We start from the raw sequence: 23,605 nt of genomic DNA, 5'->3' as shown, positions 1-23,605 counted from the left end.
TACATCCTGCTCCTCTCCCTTTAAAGGAACTAAGAAGTTGTTTCTGTTCACATTTCAAAAGAAAGCTACTGCAGAACAAAACAGTCACATTCATCTCTGTCCAAGGATTTAACCTGAGGCTTCAGCTTCAAGTCCTTCCATTGTTGACCCTTCCACCAGTAACAAATTACAAGCTCTTTACTTTCACAGAAAAAATGAGAAATAACATTTTTCAGAATACTGTGTTAATTCCTGAAAATTCAAGCAATTAAGTTACAGGATGGGAATATGCTCATTCAGAACCTTTTACTCCTTCAAGTTCCAGGATTACTCAAAGTTACTCATCTCCTCTTAAGAAAAGACTGTGAAAAGGCACTACATCAAAAATGAAACTTTTGTCAAATTGAATCACTATCTTACCCAGACATTAAGACAGCCTATTGCATACTAAAATTTCCTATTCAGAACTGCTGCAATTTAAGGTCTTTTTTAAGTTTTATTTTCACAGACTTTTAAGACACTCTGACAGCAGATCAACAGCACTGTAAAAATAATTCTCCTATTGGGTTGCTATTTTAATAATAGTTTTGAGGATTAGATACTTTTTACAGAATCACAGAAGGGTTGTGGTGGGCAAGGACCTCTGGAGGCCAACTGGTCCAGCCCTCCTGCTCGAGCAAGGTGACTTAGAGCTGGTTGCCCAGGACCATGTCCAGACAGCTTTTGAATATTTCCAATGATGGGAATTCCTGTGGCAATGATGGCAACCTGTGCCAGTGCTCAGTTGCCCTCACAATGAAAGGGTGTTTCCGGATGTTCAGGGGGAACAAGCATTCTGTTTCAATTTGTGGCCATTGCCTCTGGTCCTGTCACTGGGCATCACTGAAGAAAGCTTGACTGCATCCTCTTTGCACCCTCCCTTCAGGTATTTATGTACATGGATGGGATTCCCCCCAAGCCTTTTATTCTATAGGCTGAACAGTTCCAGCTCTTTCAGCCTTTCCTCACAGGAAAGATGCTTCAGTCCCCTCATCTTCACAGCCCTTTGCTGGACTCTCTCCGGTATGTCCATGTCTCTCATGTATTAAGAGGCCCAGCACTCCAGGTGTGGCTTCACCAGTGCTGAGCAGACAGGAAGGATCTTTGACCTGTTAGTAAAGCTTTACCTAATGCAGCCCAGGGCACCATTCACCTTCTTCTCAATACTTCCTTGGTGCAGTGTGCTAGGAAGAGAAGTGTTACAAGAAATATTCCCACCTTCTAAAGGTATACACCACCTTGCCTCCATCCTTCAACGTTCAATAACGAAACCCAGAATTACAGCTGCACTTAAGACAAGTTCACTTTGCTTTCATCTCACTCCAGTACATAGCTACAAAATTCTCAACAAGATAGAGGATGAATAAAGCTTTGCTACACATAGTGAGATCTAATTTTACATAGCTTATGGTACAAGACTTAAGTGAGGAGGTTTGCTTTCTTCACAACCACTTCTTTCCACCAAAATACATGAGATATCCTTTGTTCCCTATGTCTCCATATTCCTTGCCCTAACCCTAAGAAAATAAGCATTTCCCTCAGGGTCATTCCTGTGCTAAATGTGTTATCTCAAAATATTTTGTAGTATGTTACAAGGTACTCTATTCATCTTAATACTGTTCTACTGGAACTATTTTTCAAAATATTTCTTTGTAATTTTTAGAGTAATGTTAATTGAACTATAAAAGAAGTCATCTTGCAGAATGAGATTGTCACAACCAAATCATTGTTTAGTTGTCAGATTCTGTGACCTACAAAGGGTAATACCTTTTGCTTTCCTTTCTAAACAACCCAAAACTTGTCTTCCACAGTTAGCGTATTCAGCACCATCTAAAGCATGTCCCACTCAACTCTTTCAGCTGAAGCAACTGGATTTCTTCAGAAAGCATTATGTAAACAACTGCATAATTCCATTTTTAAAATAGCATGTCTGTAGTTGCACTCAGTTCTCAACAGTTAAAAACTGAAGACACTTACAAGCTTCTGTGTTATAAGGAGAGTTTTACTGCTCAACTCCTGCAGATGCAGCAATGGGAACAAAGGTCTTTGTGTTTACTCAGCTGCAAGGCTTTGAAGTGAACATGGTCTCTACTTCTCAGGCTTTTCAAAAATGCTTAGTATACCAAAATTAGCAGAGCGAAAGCAAGCAAGACCAATTCTTCTCCATTACTTGGCCTTGCCAACTTCAACATTGAATATTGTTAGCACCTTTTTTATTTTCATTAGGGTGATTAATTAAAAAGTTGTGATTCTTACTTTCTACATAACCTGCAGTCCAATGAAAGCCATGTAGTTATAAATCTCATCCCACGAAAAATAAGGAAAACCGGATTTCTGTGAAGCAACATGCATGAAGATACCTTCTATTGTTTTATGCTCTTACAACCAAATTGCTCAATTCTAAGAAGACATTAAAAGTTTTAACATCAAGACACTCCTCTATCTCATCCTGCTCCAATACCCTTTTAATATCCCAACAAAATACTACTAAAGCTCCTTCCCACAGCACCTGTATCCTTGATCAAGCCACAAGTTAGTCAAGGGGCAGCACTGATGCCAGAGGAACACAGACACCAGCCAGCCAAGTGGCACACGCAGAACAGCTGAGGAAACAGCCAAGTGTCAGAGGCATCCCAGCCAGCCAGCTCCTGCCTCTTCACTGCTGGGAAAGCCAAAAAGCAACAAGCTACTTCTTGAACCACACCTCTGACTGTCTCTTGGCAGCTGCAGCTACACTGCCAAAACAGAAAAAGAACAGCTTCGAGGACAGCATGAAGCCTGTGGACCATGTGTTATTCAGGCCTGCTCTGTTATTAGTTAGAGAAGGGAAAAACAGAAAATACATGCTTTGATAAGCTGGAAGCCAATACTGCTAATGCAGTATATAAAAGCACAGCAGATACAGGGAAGAAAAGACAGATGAAACAAAACTGTATTACAGGAAAATGCAAACCAATGAGGACAGGAGACTTAATCAATAGGAAACTAGTAAGTAACAACAGAAGAGGCCAACGGGGGGCAATGAAAGCCTGGTTAACAGCAAAGACCTTTGAGGCAGGAGGCATGGAAGGATGAGGTAAAGAGTTATTTTTCAAAAAGAAAGAAAAAAGAAGAATTAGAGCCATGGCTACTTTAAAAATCTTACCTATTCCAAACTGTACCAAGGATTTTTTGCTCTTTTACCACTGCAAACTGAACATTACATTAATTGCATCTTCACCACTAATCTAACCGCAATTAGATGTTCTAGATCTCTTCAGTATTCTTCAACACATACAAATGAAATCTCAAAATCAGAAATACCCAATCTGAAGAAATGTTGACCATTAGTCATTTTATTTCTGATCAAAGAAGCACCTCCCCTCCCCAATTCATCATGATATGATACACTTTTACTTTCCTTCCTTTTGTTCCTTAATTAGCACTGTAACATAAATTACACACTGCAAGCAAAAGCATGATGATTGCAAAATTCTGATACAGCTTTGCTTGAGGGAGCCTGGCTCCACATGTGTTCTGATAACCCAAATATACACAATCACATTTTTTTCAACAAACCTCAGTTTTATGTGCTACACATGACAAACACGTTCTGGAGATTAATTGGGAATAGTCAAGAAGACTCATCGATTGAACCCCTGATGATTATCTTGGAAGGCATCTACTGACTAAAACATGAACTGCAGAAAGTTATCTCATGGTTAAAAGAAAATGAACATTACCCAGAAGACAGTGACTATTACTATCTTTGCTAGATTGAGGCCAATTAGGCAACTTGAACCAAGCTTTTTACAGGTGGTCATTAACTGTTCCTCACATTCCAGCTGTATAGGTTAGTTTCAAAAACTTTGGGGTCTCTAGTTTGCTAACACTGTTGCAGGGCAGGGGGGGTAAGGAGGGGATGTTGTTTAATTGCCATCCTTTTTCTTCCCATGATTCTACAAAACGCAGACTACTTTCTTCTTTCATAAGGAAAGCATTCCACAAAGTTGGATGCAATAACGTTACCTGCACAGGAAAGCACACTGCCACCTAGCAGTCTTCCCAAGAAGGATGTGAACAGCATGCAGAAATAAGGCATGGAACCATTAGATGAACACTTAATCAACTATCAAATGGATGCTTGTTACACATGCACCATGCATGTTGTGTCCTGCGTAAGAACCGCTTATAATTTTCCCACTGAAAAAAATTATACAACATAATGAGAAATAAATCTCAATATATAACCTCAAGGCTGCACTATCAACCAAAACATAACATTTCTTAACATCTAATTGTATCTTACTAATGTTTTTCCAGCAGTGTGTTTATTTGCATGTTTGTGCAATTTCCCAGTTTTAAAAAACAAGCTGAAAAAGTTTCCTCACATTGCATCACTCATGCACCTATTTGTGAACTGGACAGATCCACCAGAGATGACCAAGTAATTCATACATGGAACAGATGTTTCATCTGCAAAAGCAAAACTAAGAGCTAGTAAGATATATTACAGAATACTTCTGATGTTTCATCAATGGCAGAACACTAACTTTTCAGTATATTTAGTTTGATTCAAGGACCTGGAGAGAAATAGGCACATGCCCCTACTTCAACCCAACTTTGCATTACGCCAATTTGTTTCTTCGTCCCAATTTCTGTGTATTTCACTTGTGTAATTCCAGTCCCCATTCTGTGAATGTCCCATCAACATCTCCTCTTTGTTTCAGCCTCTTTTCTCAGTCTTTCCTAGCTCCTTATTCACTTATGTTCAGCTCAGTTTCTCTAAGCCCACAGCACGCCTCTTTTCCCTTACACACCCCTCTGCTCCAACTAACACAGATGCAGCTCTTTTTCATTAAATACAGATCCACTTCCATGCTGCTTCAGTCTGAAGTAGAAGAAAAGGAAGGAGAGAAATGAAGCAGATCAGCATTCCTGTTCAGAGTTCAGGCAAGGCCTAGATTAGGCCAGAGCTGTAACTACAAGAATGTACTCAAGCTGGAACACGCCAATGCAGACTACATCATTGGGAAACTATCTAACATCTAGGAAGTCTCCAGTGGGTCTATATAAACCAGTTTTGCAAAGGTTTAATCAACTGACGAAATCTGGGCAAATTTTCAGAGCGAGTGCAGAGGGTATATCCTTGACACAACCACCAATCTATCAGAATTAAAGTCTCTGTTCCAAAACATAAAGCGTTAGCATTATTAGAAGTCACTAAGATTTTTCCCTCATCTTGGTCTCCAAAAGGCTGATAAGGAAAACCACATTCCAAGTGCCTAAAGTTTGTCAGTATGGACTTAATTTAGAAACTGACACACAATCAAAACAGACAGCATTACCAGTTTTACCTATGCAAACTTAAATGACATGATTCAAAGGAAGAAAAAAAATCAATATAAGAATGCTTTTTAAACTGTGGTTTAATGCCTGTAAGCGCTTTCTCAACACTAATGAAATCCTACTTCAGAAGTAATTTTCCTTAGCCTCCAATCAGTAAGAGGCACATCAATTACTTCTCTTTTCTCAAAGAGAAACACAATGCCTTGACTGTAATCTCACAGGCATTAATAAAGTATTTAAAAATCCTATGAGAATCCATGTTAAATGCATGCCTTATTGTCTTTCTAGAAGAAAGTTATAATTAAAAATTTGTGTTTAGAAAGGCAGCAGTGTTTCTATAGAATACAGTTGAAGGATACAAAACAAAATGACTGCACTATTATATGATCTCAGTGATACCAAAACTTGTAACTTACAGCTTCAGTATCAGAGATTAAAATTTTTCTTTTTAAATCATGCATAATTTTTAGTGATAACATTTCCATAATTTTGCAATTCTGTCGAATGAGAAAATCCAGCCTTCTTGAAAACATGCAGTAAAAAATGAAAAGAAAAAAGGGAACACACCTAATTATTTCCCACCTCTCGCTGAGTTATTTTTCAATCCATAATACAGCCACAACTGAGATCAAAGTAAGCTCACAAGGAGAGTTTCCTTGATACAAAAGAAGAGAGTTGTTGTCAGGACTCATTGCAAACTGTTTGACTTGTGCTCTCTTTCATTTACCAGAAACCGGTTTGTTAAACCTTTGAGTACAGGGAGAAACCACCTTCTTTTCAGCTTTTAAAAAGCATAACAGTTTGCGGGAGTTATTATAGTATTTCATGTGTTAACTCAATAGATACTCATTTAGCTTTTCAATACAACAGCCTTTTGCTGTAAATTTTGCATACTACTACCTACACAATAAATTCCACCTCATGGGAGTTCCTATGCCAACATCTACAGAACACTATAAATAAAAGAAAACATTTCAGAAGCTTTAAATGTGAATTCAACATAACTGAACACCACCAGAGACTGAGTTTACAAATTCTGACATTTTTGCCTAGTAATTTACAGTTTTGACAGTTCACATTTCGCTTCAGTGACTTCTGATCTCTGAGACTTTTGAAAATCTGATTTTTACATATTTAGTAAAAGGCTATCAAAATAAGCTATAAGCCTAAAAAGAAATCTAGGAACACAGAGTTAATATATGTAGCAAAGCCCAACACAACAGCTCAGATAAGTGTCAATAAAAACAGACTAATTTTAAAGCAATGATACTGTGTCATTTCCACTTGCAAGATTAAAGTGAGTATATACTCAGTATATCCTACAAGATGACACATTCCAGAAGGCTCCATTTTTCCTGCTTCTTGAACAGTTTTCCCTTCTTGGGGTAATGCTAGCCAGAACTAATAAAACACCATACAATTCACTGCTATTACCTGCATCATGGGATACTTTGTTTCAGCAGGACTTCCAAATCCATTAACGCCAATGAAGCTGGTGCTAAAGTAGGAATCTGTGAGACTAGCATCAGCTAACCCACCGCCATCTATTCCAGGAACTAAAACAAAAAAAGAAATACATTTCAGAAAAAAAATCAGTTTACCATGGGTTTATTTGCTAATATTGCTTACATATTTTTTTGGCAGGGGGTAAAATAGGAAAAGGTTGGTAATGCTGTATTTCAAACCTATCTTCTCAGCAAGCAACTAAAAATATGAAAAAGAAACTACGAAAGAGGTTGCTAAATGACAGCATATGCAGCATGAAGTTACAGCACAAATGCAGGAAGAGGCAGAAAAGTGAAAAGCTTTAACAGAGACAACGAGGAGTTTGAACTTCAGAAACAAGAATAACAAGGAAAGTAATTATATCAAAAAGAAAATAAATCAACTAAAAAACCTAGAAGGCAAGCTCATTTTAAGAAAACCTATATTCTTGCATATCCATCTTGGAAATATAACTGTCAAGTAGATTTTTTAACTTGATGTACTGATTCTTTTAAAGGGTAACACAGAAAATGTACACTTACAAATATCTCAAAAAGTTTGTGCTTTGTGTGAAAGGATTTAAAAGCTTCCTCAAGAACATAAGATTATTTTCATTATCTCATACTTCATAAAGCAGCAACAATTGTATGAAAAGCAGCCAAAAGGAGTCTTTAAGACTGAAAGCAAGTGTGAAAGATCTAAGAAATTAATCCCCTGCCTAGAAACAAGGGCCTTGACCTACAATTACAGTAGTTTAACTGCAAAAAATTAATTCAATACTACGAAACTATAAAGAACAAAAAAGCAGCAGTCATAATTAACACAGAACACTCAAGCAAGTATTACTTGGATAACAAAAAAAAAGTTTACAATAGTATACACAAGCCTCAGTTCAAATTAAGCTTCCACAAAAACACCCACAGAAAGTTATAAAGACACTAATCAGTACGGCCAGGCCACTGCAAGCCAACAGGCATGAGTAATTGGTAGCTCCAAGGTAGGAAGGCACACATCCAACTCAGAAGAACATCCTGTACCACACTATCCGACTTGAACTTCTGGGAGGACTCATAGCCAGCTGGTGACACCTGGAAACAACTTCCTGATCCTAATCCTCAAAGGAAATAAAATGCAACTTTGTGGCTGAGCTAAAGGAACACTGACTATAACCCCTCAAAATTTAATCAGAATGGGAATTTTCCCTCCAAAAGAGACTACATAACCTGGTGAGCCATTTCCATGCTGTAGGCACAGGAAACAGCAAAAGAAGTACAGCCAGATGAAGTCATAGGAAGGGCTGGAAGAGGAGAATGACTGTCAGCAGCCATACTACAAACAGAAGGAAAGACTGCCCAGCTGCACTCCCTGAGCCTGGAGCTCTATCAACTAGCCAGCCAGGGGTAAACACCAACAGCACCTCAAATGAAGAGCTGTATGTGAAAGATATGAAATAAACTGAATACCTCTGTGGCAATCTATATCAGCTTTGCAAGCAAAAAATATTCTTGCTGCCAACTCTAGAACATTATCTGTATACTCTGCAGGTTTGAGAGAGACACCTAAGAAACTTTAAAGATGCCAATTACTAACAAATTGCAACATAATATTTTTTTTAAGTTTTAAAAGTTAGTTTTATTTTCCTATTCTTTTAGTTCCCTCCACTATGCGTGCCCTAGATGCTTCTTCATAATTTCAAAAGAACAGCCAGCCACATACAGAAACTTCAGAAGTCCTCTTGCTACAGCCCTAAAAAAGACAAAGCTTTTTGTATTTGTCCTTTAAATGTCTGTCCCTCTTTTGCCTTCATTTAGGTAATGTACATTCAAAAGCCTAAGAAAAGTATTTATGGTTGAACTATTGTATCAGGGAAAATATTAATCAGGGAAAACGTCTGCAGTAATGCCAGTTACTGTCTCATCCTGCCTGCTACAGTCAGTCTCTAACTCACACTGTCAAGGTTAGCATTTTAACACAAGCATTTTCAGGCATCATGAAAAATACTAGGACTCATTCACACAAGAAAACAAAAAGATGGTAAATCCGTGTTTAATTAGGAGTAGTTTCAGTCTGGTTTGCCCATAAATTATTCACAGTTCACATTTTTTTATTTATCCTAAAAATGCATTTCCAATATAGCTTTCTCTGCCTGCATTCCAGCCATTATCAAAAACTGCTGCAGTTTTTATGTTACATCTTGACTGTAAAAGACCAAAGAGAAACTGTTTCATTTCCAGGGACAACTGTCATTTCAAGGTACACTATATAATTTCCGCAGTATAACTGCTATTTCATCTTACACTTCTGTCAGAAACTCCAGATTCTATCCAATTTTTAACGAACTAGTGACTCCTTCAAATTACACCAACAGCTTTACAAACCCTTCAGCCCCTGTTGAAGAAATAAGCAGCACCCAATTCTTTCTGCTTCTCACACTGCTTCTCACTATGCTAGAGTCAATGTGAGAACCCACATACCTTCATTTCTCCATTCAGCACATACAGTTAATACACAATATCCTTACAGCTGGAAAGAGGAAAGCAAAGCCTTGCAAATTTTGCCACATTCAGCAGCATGGCATGTGAAGAGCCCCCTTGGTGCAAAGAAAACCCAGAGCTGACCTCCACTAACTCCAGACAGCTGGTACAGCTGCAGTCACCCATTATCTCCAAACAAAGCACTGGAACTGCTGCCGGCAGCCTTGCTAGGGCACAAGTACGGCACCAGATTGCTCTGCTCCTAGTCTGGCTGAAGCATCCTCAGTGCCAGGCAACTCAAGTTGCAAGCAAGAGCAGGCTTCAGGCAGCAACCCCAGAGCTGAGCAAGGCTGAAGATGCTGCTGGGAATTACACTGCTACCTTTCTACTGCTGGTATTTGTTATGCAAGCCTACTCAAAGCACCTAAAGCTGCTCAAAGCTACAATTTAGGCCTTCTGCTGGGACACAGATATCTAACTGGGCACTCCAGATAGCAGAAGCTACTTCAGAGTATTTTCTGTTCTCTACCTGTGTGAAGAACACTTCTCTACTGACGTGCAATGGTTTGGCCATACCAATCAGCCTCCTTGTGCCATTAACTACAAATTACTGTACTCCAGTGCCGCTCCAGTACCACTCAATTCTATTGGTACCATAGCAATTTCAAGATGGCCTTCAACTATGAGGCTTTCTGTTGCATACCTCTAGCAGAGGGGTCCAAGACCACCAAAAAAATTCTTCAGGAACAATCGAAAGAAAACCATCAGAAGTAAGCTCAGTGGAACAGAGGGCAGTTTTCTTGGCAGTAGCTCATATTTGGAACAGAATGCTCTAGAAGCGGTAAGTATAACTATTGCCTTCAGAAGAAAACGCAACACTAGCTTCCTTAAACTAACTTCCCTATAGTAACAAGCAAGAAAATTAAGACTAACAGAAAAAATGCTGCTTACATCAATACAAAGGGAAAAAAAGAAGAAAGTAATTCCTGCATTGTCTGTAGAATCAAGAAAGTGTTCACAATGTACTTCATTTCTGTTAAAGAAGGACATTCAGCTGTTACAGTGATGAAACGTCAGCAAACACCTAAACAGCCAAGGCAGTTTTACTGTATTTGGCACCTGGCCTTCTCCATGAGAGGTAGGTGGCTTTTATCCTCCTTCTGCCAAACATTTGGCAAATCATAAATTCTCACTTGCTTCTGGAAGCCCACAATAGTTCAGAGCATGAAAAAAAGAGAAGTGATTTATCATAAGCAATCCACAGGAGAAGGTCTTCAGAAGTGACCACACTTCACCACATGAGCGGTGTGGTATTAAAAAGAATCAGAAGTCTCAACTGGAAAGAGAAGACCTTAGTCCTTAGAAAGTTTTTATTCCCCTGTGTTTACTAATTTACATCAGACCCTACATTCAATATGCCTGTCCAGATCTTCCCTATATAACAATTGCAAGCACACACTTTCAAACACTCTGCACACAACATTATTAGAATAACAAATAAAAAACTTCCTATGAGGTTTATGTCTTTTCTCTTTTAAAGCATCAATTATAACTTCAGGTAAGTAAGTTTTGACAATTTTAGGAAAGTCTTGAATTGGCTATTTTTGTCAAAGGAATGTGTGTTTCTGTTGTGTAACAGTACTACCCATGCACTGAAATTGTGTATGTTTTCAACAGGCTCTTCCTTGGAGAGAAGCAACAACTTCCTTACAAAAGTAGAAAGGTTGACTAGGCAGATCTGAGAAGAAAAGACGGATGTGTGAGGGAACAACTAGGAATCCAGCGGGGGAAAAAAAAAAAAATACTAACTTGTTATGTAAGCACACATGTGAAAACAAGAAGAAACATCTAAATTCCGTCAATATTAAAGCCAGAAGTTACATCCTGGCAATTCTGGAAAGAAATTAAATCAAACATCTTGAGAAATTCAGAAGACTTTTTCTACTTTTTATACACACTATCTTAGTAATTTTTTGCTTGGTGAGTAACACTGCAGCTTAATGTGACAACTGCAATTAAAAATAAATATCTTCTTATATAATTCTTCTCCCACAGAATTTTAGCAGAAAGTAGGCTTCCCATCAGATGCAGGCACCAAAGATGAAAAAAAGCAGATAGTTATTTTTGCATCACTTATTACAAAGACATTTTTCAGGAACAAAGGAGCTCATCACAGCTTAAGTGCTTGAGTACTACTGTGATATACTCAGCATACATGCTTCAACAGAATCAGTGGGTTTCAGTTGGTTTTACTTTAATGCTCACTTTGTCTAATACTTGCACTATCTGAATACCAATACTATCTGAAAAGATGGCATTTCTGCTGTTTTCTTTCTAACATTTTACTAACCAGTAAACAAGTACTAAGATATCCTATACTGCTTCTTTCATGAACTTAGTATCAGCACTGATCTCAGAAACTGTTCTTAAGAAAAGGATCCTTTACAGTAACGTATATACAAAAATGAATGGGCTGGCTAAAGAAAGATCACAATGGATTTTTGTTGATATATTTTTCAAAGCAACAATTTAAAGATTTCTGGCAAGGTAATAAAACATGAATTGGAATAATTTCATTTTGCTGTTATCACTGCTTAAAAAACTGTGCTATAATTATTTTTACGCTGGGAAGAGACTTTACATATAGAAGTAATCTTGATCTAAACTCCCAGCACTGCAACAGTGCAGGCACTTCTCACCTCAACACAGCCTGGTAAACTGGATCATAGGCTTATTGCATACATGTGCACACCAAGGACAAGGTGTTATCTCAGATACATACAAAGCAGTAAAAACTACAATGCTGTATCTCCAGTGGAATTTTACACAAAGATAGCTATCCTAATATTGAGACAAGAACAATAAAACTTTTGTACAAAGCCTATCTATGGCAAGTCATTTAAGATTTGTGTTCTTTTAGTCTCCTAGAAGCACTGAGGCATCAGAGGGGCTTATGCTTGTCCTACTTTTTTCATACTGACATGTTTGTATCAAGAAATAATCATGTGCTTGTGGTGCTAACCTCACTTGTACAGCTCTTAACAGCTCACAAGCAGGATACATACTACAACATGCATCTCAGTGTTACTGTCCCTGCAGTGCCACTACTGTTGCAACTCATTAGGGGAAGTGGATTCTCTGGTGGTTTTATGGCTCCCATTTAATGCAATGTTTTTGAAACAGACTAGGAATCACTGAAATAGACAACAGACAAAGAAAGTGAATGACACCCCTCAGGCATGAGAGGCAAAAGTAAAAGTGCACGCCTGGGTTACGATGCCATGACTGAGAGTGCAGTTGGAGGGCAGACAGCACAAATGAACCAAGTTGGCTGAAAGGCAGACAGGAAGCAAAACAGTTTAGGAAATGCTGCCTTATTTACAAATACTCCCACTAGGCGATGAGATATTCATGGGCAAGCAAAGGAAAACAGCAATTTTTACCATAATATTCAGTGACTGGGCTTTTTTTTTTTTCATTTATCTCACATCATAGAAGTATCTTATAAAGACTGAAAACAAGGATAGGTGCCATCCTTCTCTTCTGTAAAAATGTTGGCACAGAGTCTAGAGCAGCAAGACTCCTTGTGATGGACCAAGTCCAAAAGCACAGCGATAAAAAAAATTAAAATTGTTTCTTTTGAAAGAGTCATCAGAACTACTGTTACCAGAGACTGCAATTCAAAGTAATGCAGTTCTTTACTATGATAGCTTTCAGAGCTAAACCTCTCCAAAAGCTTTCATAAGTCCTAATATATTGCATGAAATTATTGAATAAACTGCATCAAATTTTTCAAAGCACACATCTTTAAGGTTGTGCTCTTAGCCTCCCTGTACTTAAAATTGAACTTGTTTTTGTATAAATAGTTGTATGAAATGCGTGCAGATAACCTGAACAGAACATTACAACATTTTTCACAGCAATGGAGGAGAATGTATAAAAGGTTTTACTGCCAATTGCATTAGACCAAATGAAGTTGAGGGAGTCTACCCACAGACTACAGCAGTTGCTTATCACATAAACAACCTGACAACTCCTCACTGCTCTCACTTTGTGTATCTGTACTTTATTTCTAAATCTCCATTCTCAAATTAAAAGAAAAACAGGTCAGGAGTAAAAGGCTGTCAGAAGTTAAACTAAAAAATACGAGTAAGTTCTAAGCACAAAATATTTTTGAAAATCAAACAAAACAATCACATAATCAGAACTTTTTAACTCCTGAAAGACTCATGGAATGAACACATGCCGCGCGCGCACACACACAGAGCGTGATCTATTCCAACGCATCTCTAATACACAATGATTCACCACGCCATTTTTCTGGCGATGTAATGCTTTACGTCTTTACTAGAAAGCAACAGATCAGGAAAACATCATCCACATCAGCTTACTATCTAAATCCCTCCACTGACCCCCTTTTCATCAGCTGCCTCGCAACCAAGATTTTTTTTCTGCTTTTGAGGTTCTACAGAAGCGCTTCTGCCTGTGTTTATCACCCCACCCTCACTTACCATTTTTCCACTTTTCCCGCAGCAGTCTAAATTTGCTTCTAGGTGGTTCCTTACACATGGAACTCTTTCTGAGCTGGTCCCCAAGGTCACTATTTTCTGGGCACTCAAATCCTTCCTGAAGGCCCACTCCTACAGTGACACCTACAAAAAATCAGTTATCTAATACCTGCTAGATAGAAACTAAATGGGGATGCTCTGTGTCTTAAAAAAAAAAAAAAACATTATCAAAACTTTAAATATTCAGATATTGCATATAGAGTTTGCTCGCATAATGTAGCTATCACACACGCACACTCCTTTTCATCTTTGCCTTTGGAGCAGAAAAACAATTTCAACAGTAATAGTGCTTTCTTTACATTCTTCAATACCAAATACAGGGTGGGTACTACCAGAAACAAATAATTACCAGTACTCCTCAGGTATCTGTAATTCCTGTGGAATATTTGGACTTTGAATGATTTCCCGTACAAAACCAAAAACCCACAAAGTATATAAACAGATACAATCCATTTCAAAGCCAATTAATAGTGTATTCCATTTTTAAAGTTTCATATGCTATAACTGCCCCTCAGAATCCCGTATAACTTGGCAGTTTGAAAATTTTTTCCTTCCCTCCTTTCTTTTTCCTTAGGTCCCCCCAATAATTTTCCTTCTTATTTCACTTCCACATGAAACACATAAAAGCAAAAATAAAGTCCACATCTATAATTTCCCGATTTCTGGAGCTGACACATAAGACACAAAGTGATTAAGTGAAATCAGTACTTTTCATTTTCTCCCATGTATCTCTAACTGGTTATTGTTTTTACTCTTCAATTCTCAATTGTCTCTAACTGTCTCCAAATGTCTCTTCAATTCCTGGAATTGTCTTCCCATTTCTTAAAAATATTCAGAGTGAAACAAGATGAAAATTGTATCATCTATCAACTCCTGGAAAAGGCACCAGGAAAATTAAAAGGGAAACATCTCTGTAAAAAAGAAAACCGAGGTATACAACAACTAATACAGCATCACTTGCAAAAAGTACAAACAGATTTGGAAAAAGAATTCTAACCATACACCTCTACTAGCATACCTTTTTTCTGTACACAAGCAAAGAACATACTAACCCAGGGAAAAGCAACCACTATGTGACATACCACAACTATACTTTTAAATGTAAGTTTGAGGTAACTGCCTGTTTCTAAATACTTCAAGCTGTAAACACTGAAATGCTACCAAAGATAAGAAAAATCCATATTTAGAATAATCCTGACCATTGTTTCATTGCATTAAGAAGTGTAATCCAACAGATTACCTTTAATATCTGTTTTGCTGAATAGCTTATCTTTCCTTTTATTCTGTGTCCACTGTATCATTTTGTTTAAAAGCAATGGACTGGTAAAGACCTAAACACCTTTTCAAAAGCTGAAAGTATACAAATGTATAGGCCTTTCCACCCCAAGCCTCGCACATTTATGGATTTCACAAAACCTAAGCAGTAATGCTCACTAAGCTCACCACCAAGCGATTGCACAGAGTTGCTACAGAGATGGCCACGATCCATCCACTGCTGCTGCGACAATCCACATCACACACGGGTGGTGGGCTACAAAAACAGCCATAATGCTTTTATGAGGGTAACTCAACACAACCCAAGCCTTGACACCCTTTTTCCACCACCTCACAGGCTGACAACAAAGTCTCCTCACAGACAGGCTTTCTCAGCAGCCGGGGTGAAACACAGAGCAAGGCCGCTTGGGGAAGCATTTGCGGGCACCTCGTAGAAACGCAGGCCTGTTATCTCAGCAGATTTCCTAGGCGGGCTTTGAGAAAGGCTTTCTGGTAGAGGACCAGATGTCTCTGGAGGCGAGGGTGTGCTAACCCCGGGCACGGGGCTCCCCGGCGGCAGCAGCACCGCCGCCGTGGCCAGCTCCACCGCGGCAGCCCCCGGACAGCGGCGCCCACCCGCTGCTGCCACCGCCGGCCCCCGGAGCACCGGGCGCTCCGCTGCTCGCTCGCTTCTGTAGGAATGGCAGACGAGGTGACATGAGCGAGTGCTATGTATCATGTACTTGATGGCAAAAACCGGGATGGGAGTTAATAAATGCTTAGAGCCATACCTCAGCTTTTATCTACTAACATACAGTACAAGGTCTACCTGCGAAAAAGTATTACATCTGTTAAAGTACCAGAAAGCTAACAAATACAGTTGCAGTCACCTGTGCAACTTTAACTTGTCCACTTCTGTATAGACATGACACATTTTAATGCCACATTTTTCTCTACCCTCCCTCACACAGCATCAAGAAGGGACAGTGCCCTTAGGAACGACCCAGCAGCATGCTGCAACGCAGGCTGGTCTGCTTCTAACAGAAGTCAGAAAGTGCCAGAGAACAGACACAAGAGAAATTTTTCATGCTGTTATGCCCCTTACCCATCCTTCCCCTGGCTACTCCTTAAAATCCTATTAATCAATCAAATCTTTTCCCCTAAATGCCAAGCAACAGTCATTTCCCAACCTCTGCTCCTTCTACAGCCTTCTCTGAATTGGTACTACTGCTCCCTGGGCTGACACTCAGGACATGCATCTATTAGAAAAGAACCACGTACAGATTTTGGCAACTAAGAAATCTGGAAGAAACTTATTTCTGTTCCCTCCCCCCCACCCCCTTTTTTTTGTCACTGAAGTCCTATATTGTGCTATAAGTCCTATACTTTTTTTTTTTTAATCAAACTAGACAGTTAATACCAGCTACATTTCCGATTTTGTAGATGGTCAGCTAGCCACCTTACATAGGGAAGGTGAACCATGCAGAAGGCTGAGTTCTCACAGCTCTGGGGGAAGAAGGAACAGTGCTTTGAACACATATACTCCAAGTGTCAGTTTTTGAGGGGGGGCGGGGGAAGTGGGCAGCAGTGCTGTCTTCTGAGAGCAGGCAGAGCTCATTGGCATGGTCAGCCTTGTTCCCCAAGAACATATAAAGCCGCACAGCCAGGCCAAAGCCACGTTTAGCCCACTACCTCATCTCTGACGCTGGACGGCAGCAGATACGTGTACAAAAGCATGAGCATGAGGCAAGGATTTCCCAGCAGGCTCTCAGCTATATGCAGGGAAAGATAAGTCTGATTCAAAGATGATTTTTTTCACATTTAATAATCTTAAGCAGAGTTTTCTTCCAAGAATATGTGATCGCTTTTGGAATCCCTGGCAGATGTTAGTATCCAAAACATCTACAACACAGAATTGCTTAACCACATGTCATGCAAGATACTTCTTGTTAGCTCTGAGGATGTCACCTGCTCATTCTACCCCATACCTTCATATTGAAATACTTCTACACTGGAGTATTTCTTGTGTTTTCACCATTCATCTCCTTATCACTCAACATTCCTATCACCTATGTTGTAAAAATATGTTAGTATTTGGGGAGCCTTTGTGATTACCACAGGAAAACCTGTAAGTAAATTAATAATCCTGTAGTCAGAGCAGGATTAGAGTAACACTCATGTTAGAATGAGGCACTGACCCACTTTTAACAATAAATAGGACTACATAGCTAATTAGTCAATGAGCATTATCTGCTCTGTGCACTGAATGAGGCTAGGGTCCAGTGAGGAAGGAAGAAGAGAAGACAGCATCCAACAACTAAAAACCACCAAATACTTCTGAATTAAGGAAGACAGTCAGTAAGACTGTACAGTCAGGTGATTTTTGGTAACTCCCAATTTCATGTTCATAACCTCAGAGCTTTATTATTTAATGCAACTTTGTGTATTACTTCCTACATCCATAGAAATAATTCTTTCATTCCATCCACTTGGAAATCCCACTATCAGCACCATGGCTCATCAGCAAGGTAAAGATTTTGGATACTAGCTTGTCAGTACCTACACAGATCAACTCCAGATTTTGAACAACTATTTTCCTTGGTTTACAGCTACACACCAAAGCAAGGAAGCTTAAATATGAAACTGGGCCCACTCCCTGGCTCTTCAATTCCTCTCTCCTCACCCTTTTTCCCTAGATAGTCTCCTTCCTTTCAGATTTTCTTCTACCAGTCCAAGCTTTTGCCTCCTATAATTTCAAGTGAGGTGCCTTTCCCAGCAGGTAATCACTGGTAGCAATGGAATGGGTTTGTCCATTCTTGGTGCCGTCACTCTTCACAATGGGTATGACTGCATATAGCTCTATGTAGTTTTACACCTCTAATACATTCAATAGAAGCAAGTTCTTCAAATTTAACTGCTCAGCAGTATCAGCCTCTGAGCACAAGCAAATTCTGAGGTTTTTTGGGTTTGGGGTGGTTTTTTTTCTTAGGTTTCAGTCTTGGGCAAATTTTGGAACTCCTTTTTACAAGAACAGCCTTCATGTACAAGATTTTACCCCCAAGCCAAATTATGCACCCTCTCCCCAAGCCTGAATCCCCTAGTTGAACAGATTTTGGTGATTTCCTTTTGCATAGGGAAAAAGTGTATTTCATGCCTAACTGTGTCCAAAAGAAAAATGATCAAAGATCAACTTATTGCTGCTGAATCTCTCCAGGATATTTCTACCTGTAAAAAAAAAAGTAAAAGGCAAGAAAGACTTTAGCTTCAACACCTGAAGTTTGACAGAATGATCAAAATCTGAAAATAGTGTCTTTTAACAGGAAGCATTAAGCAATTTTATATTATAGGCTCCTCCTGGAACAGTAGGCATGACAGTGCTGTGTTAATGTAGACACTGACAAGCTACCAACTACAGAGATAATACTGCTCAGTGGCACAAGCTCACCACACCTGGCAAAACAGCAGTTGCAGGTTCCTGAAACAAGTCTTAAGCACTAAAAACCTACATACAGGATGTTCAGCATGGCTGCATCCTAATTTCAGAAAAAATATGGTTGTGAGCATTTAGTAGTCAAGTAATTTAATGTAAACAAATGCCAGGTTTATGACAGAGATCAATAACGCAACCAAGCTCAATATACTCATACGAAGGGACATGACGCTCCTGAAAGAGCACATTTTCCTAGCTGCCAAGTGCTGCTTTACCTACAAAAAGAATTATTATTAAAATCAGCTTACTGCAAACACCATCCAACTATTGCACCGCACGGTAGGAAGATGCATACATAACCAAGCAGGAGCAGCAATGCTGCTCTGCACGGCGTACAGGCAACCTGAACTTTCAGCATTTGAGAAGGGGCTGCATAGGAAAGCTAAGGGGGGGGGGGGGAAGGGTTAGAAGCAATTTCTGCTCACAGTAGCAGATAAGGGAGATGCACACAATACTTTATAAAACTATTTTATATATTTTTAATGTAGCATTTCAGCCGGAGTACTTAAAACTTCTAAGAGCTGAAACTCGGCATAGGTTGCTTGGAAGACCCCATGCAAGGGTACTGCTCGAAAAAGCCCTGCCTCCCTGACTCGGGGCACCGGGGTGCAGCGAGCCGGCACCCAGCCCAGCGCTCAAGCGACCGAGAGCTGCTGCCCCCTCCCAGCCGTCCCGGGCGCCCCCTCCCACGCACACACACACACCTGCCCGCTCCTGCCCCTCAGCACCGGCCGGGTCCCTTCACCGCGCCCCAGGGCGGCCGGCACAACCACGTCCCGCCCGCCGGAGACCGCCGCGGCGCCCAGCCCCGGCGGCAAGGCAGCGGGCCGGGAGGGCGACCCGGGGACCCCCGCCGCCACCATTGCTGTTGTTATTTGTTTCCGGTAGCACCACAGCGTGTCGGGGAGCAGGAACAACGCGCCGACCGCCCCCCACCCCCACCCCCCGCCGCCCCCCCCGCGGCAGCGCCCCCGCCCCACCCCACCCCCGGGCCGCCCCGCCGCACTCACTCGCCAGCCGCGGGCCATCCAGCCCCCCGCCGCCGCCGCCTCCGCCGCCTCCCGCCCCCAGCTCGGCTTTCTTAGGCCCCACCGCCGACGACGACGGGCCCGGGCTAGCCCCGTGCGGCGGGTAGCCAGGCCCGCCGGCGGCGGCGGCAGCGGCCGGGGGGATGCCGAGCGGGAGCCCGCCGAGGGGGGCGGCGGGCCCCGGGCCGGCGGGGGCGGCGCCCGGCTCCTCATGCAGGAACTGGCACTCCTCGCCGTAGAAGCAGGTCTTGTCCTTGGCGTAGTAACGGCAGAACTTCAGCTTCACGGCGCCGCCGCCACAGCCGGCCCCCGCCCCGCCGGCCGCCGGCCCCGCCACGCCGACCCCCGCCGCCGGCGGCGGCGGCCCCACCACCGGCGACGGCGACGAGCAGGGCAGGCCGCTGCTGTTCATGGCAACCGCCCCGCCGCCGCCGCCGGGGTCGGCACCATGGGGAAGGAGGGCGGGAGGGAGGGGGCGGGGAGGGGGAAGGGGCGCGGGAACCGCCGTCACCCCGGGCTCCGGCTCCGGAAGGGGGAGGAGGGGGCGACTCCGCGCCTCTTAAAGGGGCCGCGCGGCCCGCGGCGGGGGCGGCGGCGCCTCCTCAGTGGTCCCGGCGCTCGGGGTTGTTTATGCCATTTTCCTCTTCCTGAGCGGCCGCACGGGCGCGCCTGCGTCGGCGCGGGGTATGCTGGGTAGCGCCGCCGGGCCGGGGCCGGGGCCGGGGCCGGGGCCGGGGCTGGGGCCGGGGCCGGGACGCCGGCCGCGGCTGGCGGGAGCTGTCGGAAGAGCGGCGGGCGTGAGGCGCGAAGCCTCCGGCGGCCGAGAGCGGTGTCCGGCGGGGCGAGGGAGGCGGGGGGCCGGCGGGGAGCGGGCCGGCTGTCCAGCCGCCTCGGCCGGGTTGGGGCGGGCGTTAACCGTCCCGCGAGGCGCCAGGCGGCCCTCGGGCCACCGCGCTCGGCCCGCCTTAATGCCCGTTTCGACGGGACAAACGGCGGGCGCGGGTGACCCCCGCAAGGCAGAGCTCGTGCCCGGGGCCGCTCGGCTCCCGTGGCGTCTGTCAGGCCGGTTCTCCTGCCTTTTCCCCATGGCGGGGCGGAGTACCGGCGGTCCAAGCCGAATCGTAACCGTTATTCCCCCCCCCCTCCCCCCCCCCCCCCCCCGAAAGCCCGGTACTTTCCTGCTGAAACAGGCGGCAGACCGGTCGCTTTTCCCTGCCTGCTGGCGTAACGGGAATGCAGCCTGAGGGGTTCTCCCTCTCCAGGAGCAAATTGGTGGGCTGGCTGTTTTTAAGGGGGATATTTGAAGTGCTTTGCCCTAAGCGGGGAGGATTTTGTTACGTGGGTTTTCAGTGCCATTTACAAAGCTACTCAATGTGCGTTTTTAAAAATTTTTTCCTCGATCAAATTGTTGGCATAGCTTGTGATGCAATCACTGAAATAACGCGTAAATGGTGGCAAAACCGTCATATGTTAAAGTGCACTTGACATTATTTTGGTAGGAAAAATATTTACTGTAGAATTAAGAATACTTTTTGTCTGTCATAGTCTTATTTAAAAATGAAAAGAAAATCAGGGCCTGCCTCCAAGATGCTTTGACAGTTTGTGCAAGAAGGAATTTGAAAAATGAGTGAGCTTTTAAATGTCAGATTGGAACAAACTAAAAGTCTGTCTTCCTCCGATAAAGTCTTTAAAGACTTTAAGAAGTAAGCATATCTTAAGCTGAAGTCTCAAGATCACCATTTTTGTAGTCAGAAGTGCAGCTTCTCCAAGCTTATGAACCAGCAGAGGAAAAAAAGGTGGTTGCTCTGCAAAAAAAAGTTGGACAGAAAACTAGAGAAGGGCAAAGCTACAAAAGTCGGGACCTAGTTCTAGCCTGGTATCCTGAAAATATCTGAAAATTATTTTCTGGTATCATCTATTTGTCATTTCCCCAACAATTTTCAGCCTTTTGCTTCCTTTCAACTGTATGGCAAAGAGCTCACAGATTCTGTGTTCCTGCAGGTTTAGGAAAGTAGGCAAAAAGGCAGAAAGACCCTCTCAGTTTCTCCTTGAAATATCTGAGTAGGAGCTCAGACAAACCACAGGAGATTCCACAGGGAGGAGGCTCCTTGTAAACACCTCAACCATGGGAAATGTTTCAGTCCCAGCTTGCACCTTCTCAGACAACCAAAATCGGTTTGTCTCAGTACACAGATCAGGGGTGGCCCCAGCTGCTTTAGCTGAGGTGCCCACAGTGCTACCTAGAGCCCCCTGGCATTAGTGTTACGCCTCTAAGGAGTGAAACCAAGGGCTTCCTAGCACTGTGAGCTGTTGCGGCTACATGCAGGTGCCCACAGCTGCTGTAGTGGGAAAAGGGGGAGCCTGGGAGTACGTTGTTTTCTCTTGCTTTATCCTATTCATCAGTGTCCTGGAGAGATGCCAGCACAGGGCAGAGATCTCGGACAGATGGGGCCTTTGGATTGTATAGGTTCATAGAGGGGAATGAAAGACAGAAGATGTTGTGTTGAGGTAATGCCAGGTGTGGGGAGAGAGAGGAACCCACTGTCAACTTCTGCTGAAGTCGGGTTATCAGCAATCTATTACCCTTTATTACAGGTATGATGTCCCCTGGAAAAACATCCCTTCCCTCCAAAAAGGTCAGGCTGAGTGGACAAGTTATATGTGCATGTGAGGAGGTTGGAAGGGGCCACAGAAAGGTGTTAGTAAAGGGGGAGGAAAAATCTCAGCTTTCACCCAGAGCTTTTCCAAGCTCTGTGGATCTTTTATCCAGAGCTTTAATACTGTGGATTTAATAGTATCAAGTTATCTTACAAGAGATTTCATGATACATAGGGTAATACTTTTTCTGGGTAAACTGGTTGAACATGAATTCTTCCAAGCAAAGACTTCAATTGCATAGCCACTCCCATCACTGAAGTGTATTCTAACCTGTGTTTTCAACCTTGTGAATCTGCTTTTCCCACAGCTCTTTTGCTGATCCATGCATATGTCTAATATTACATATACACAGTGAGGTTAGGAGCAAGGACACATATGGGCTTGTGTATACACAACCTGCATTTTTTCTGTCTGCATGCTGTAGCTTGGGTTGCAAACATTCCCAGTGGATGTGGGAAGAATGAGATAGTGGACTGGGCAGTAGCATGTGATCCTGCCAGCCAGAGTGCCCAGATAGCAAGGAGACGTGCGGTATGGTACAAAAGGTGTTTGTGTTCTCCCACACCAAAGTTGGTTTAAGTGCTGTACCTGAGCCACTGAGCATCAAACCGGCTTGGAAACATTCCTCGTCTTTTCTACGTTCTCTTGGCCAGCAGAGCAGAGCCAACAATGGGAAAAGGCTCAAGATGGTACGAGCCTCTTTTTATGGCTCTGGCAAGTTCTCACCTCTCCTGCGTCTTCCTTTCTTTTAACTATACATGACGACTTGGCCTGAAGACTGACCTGCAGCTATTGAATGTCCATATGGGAGCCTGACACCTTCTCATTAATCATTACCATGTGGTCCCCTCCAGAATTTTATTTTTATTGCTTGTTCCTGCTTGTCAACCAGAGCACTGAAGAATCCTGCCTGCCATTCACTATCTGCTTGAACTTCCTCTGCTGCCTCATGCAGTGCATGGAGGTTTATTGGGCATTCCTGCAGAGCAGTGATTGATGATGTTGTCGTTTGTTTCACAAAACTAGGTCCCCTGTTAATTGAAGCTGGCACCTATATGGAGAGCGGTGCTGTTCCTGTCCTGGGCACATACCCAGATTTACTTTGCATGAGATCCAGGGAACAAGACGGAGGAGAAACAGATAGATACCCCTGGGTCTTGTCCCACTTTGTAGTTAAGTCATAACTGTGGTGTAGTTTTCAACACAGAAATGGGGAGATACCCCCACATGCATGCATGCAGCCATAGCCAAGTGACAGTTTTTATGAGCTTTGACAGAAGGGCAGAACCAAACATTCAGAGA

The 23,605-nt window shown here is 42.5% G+C and overlaps 1 protein-coding gene across 11 annotated transcripts in view; it reads right to left on the bottom strand.

The window, feature by feature from the left end:
- The window catches only part of PAN3 (poly(A) specific ribonuclease subunit PAN3), an 81,967-nt gene extending 61,694 nt beyond the window's left edge, over positions 1-20,273 (bottom strand). For 7 of the 11 annotated variants that reach the window (XM_055702685.1, XM_055702688.1, XM_055702686.1 and 4 more), the window contains exons 1-3: positions 19,628-20,270; positions 13,817-13,957; positions 6,781-6,902 (exon numbers count right to left, since the gene is read on the bottom strand). In XM_055702685.1, the coding sequence (XP_055558660.1) occupies positions 6,781-6,902; positions 13,817-13,957; positions 19,628-20,057 (693 nt within the window). In that variant the 5' untranslated portion in view covers positions 20,058-20,270. Of the gene's footprint in view, positions 1-6,780; positions 6,903-13,816; positions 13,958-19,627 lie in introns of all 11 variants that reach the window. The other 4 variants (XM_055702690.1, XM_055702691.1, XM_055702695.1 and 1 more) reach the window with 3 other exon arrangements.
- Positions 20,274-23,605: the final 3,332 nt, after the last annotated feature.

This window comes from Falco cherrug, chromosome 2 (assembly GCF_023634085.1).
Source record: "Falco cherrug isolate bFalChe1 chromosome 2, bFalChe1.pri, whole genome shotgun sequence".
Classification (NCBI taxonomy): Eukaryota; Metazoa; Chordata; class Aves; order Falconiformes; family Falconidae; genus Falco; species Falco cherrug.
This window is presented reverse-complemented; position numbering and strand designations above follow the sequence as displayed.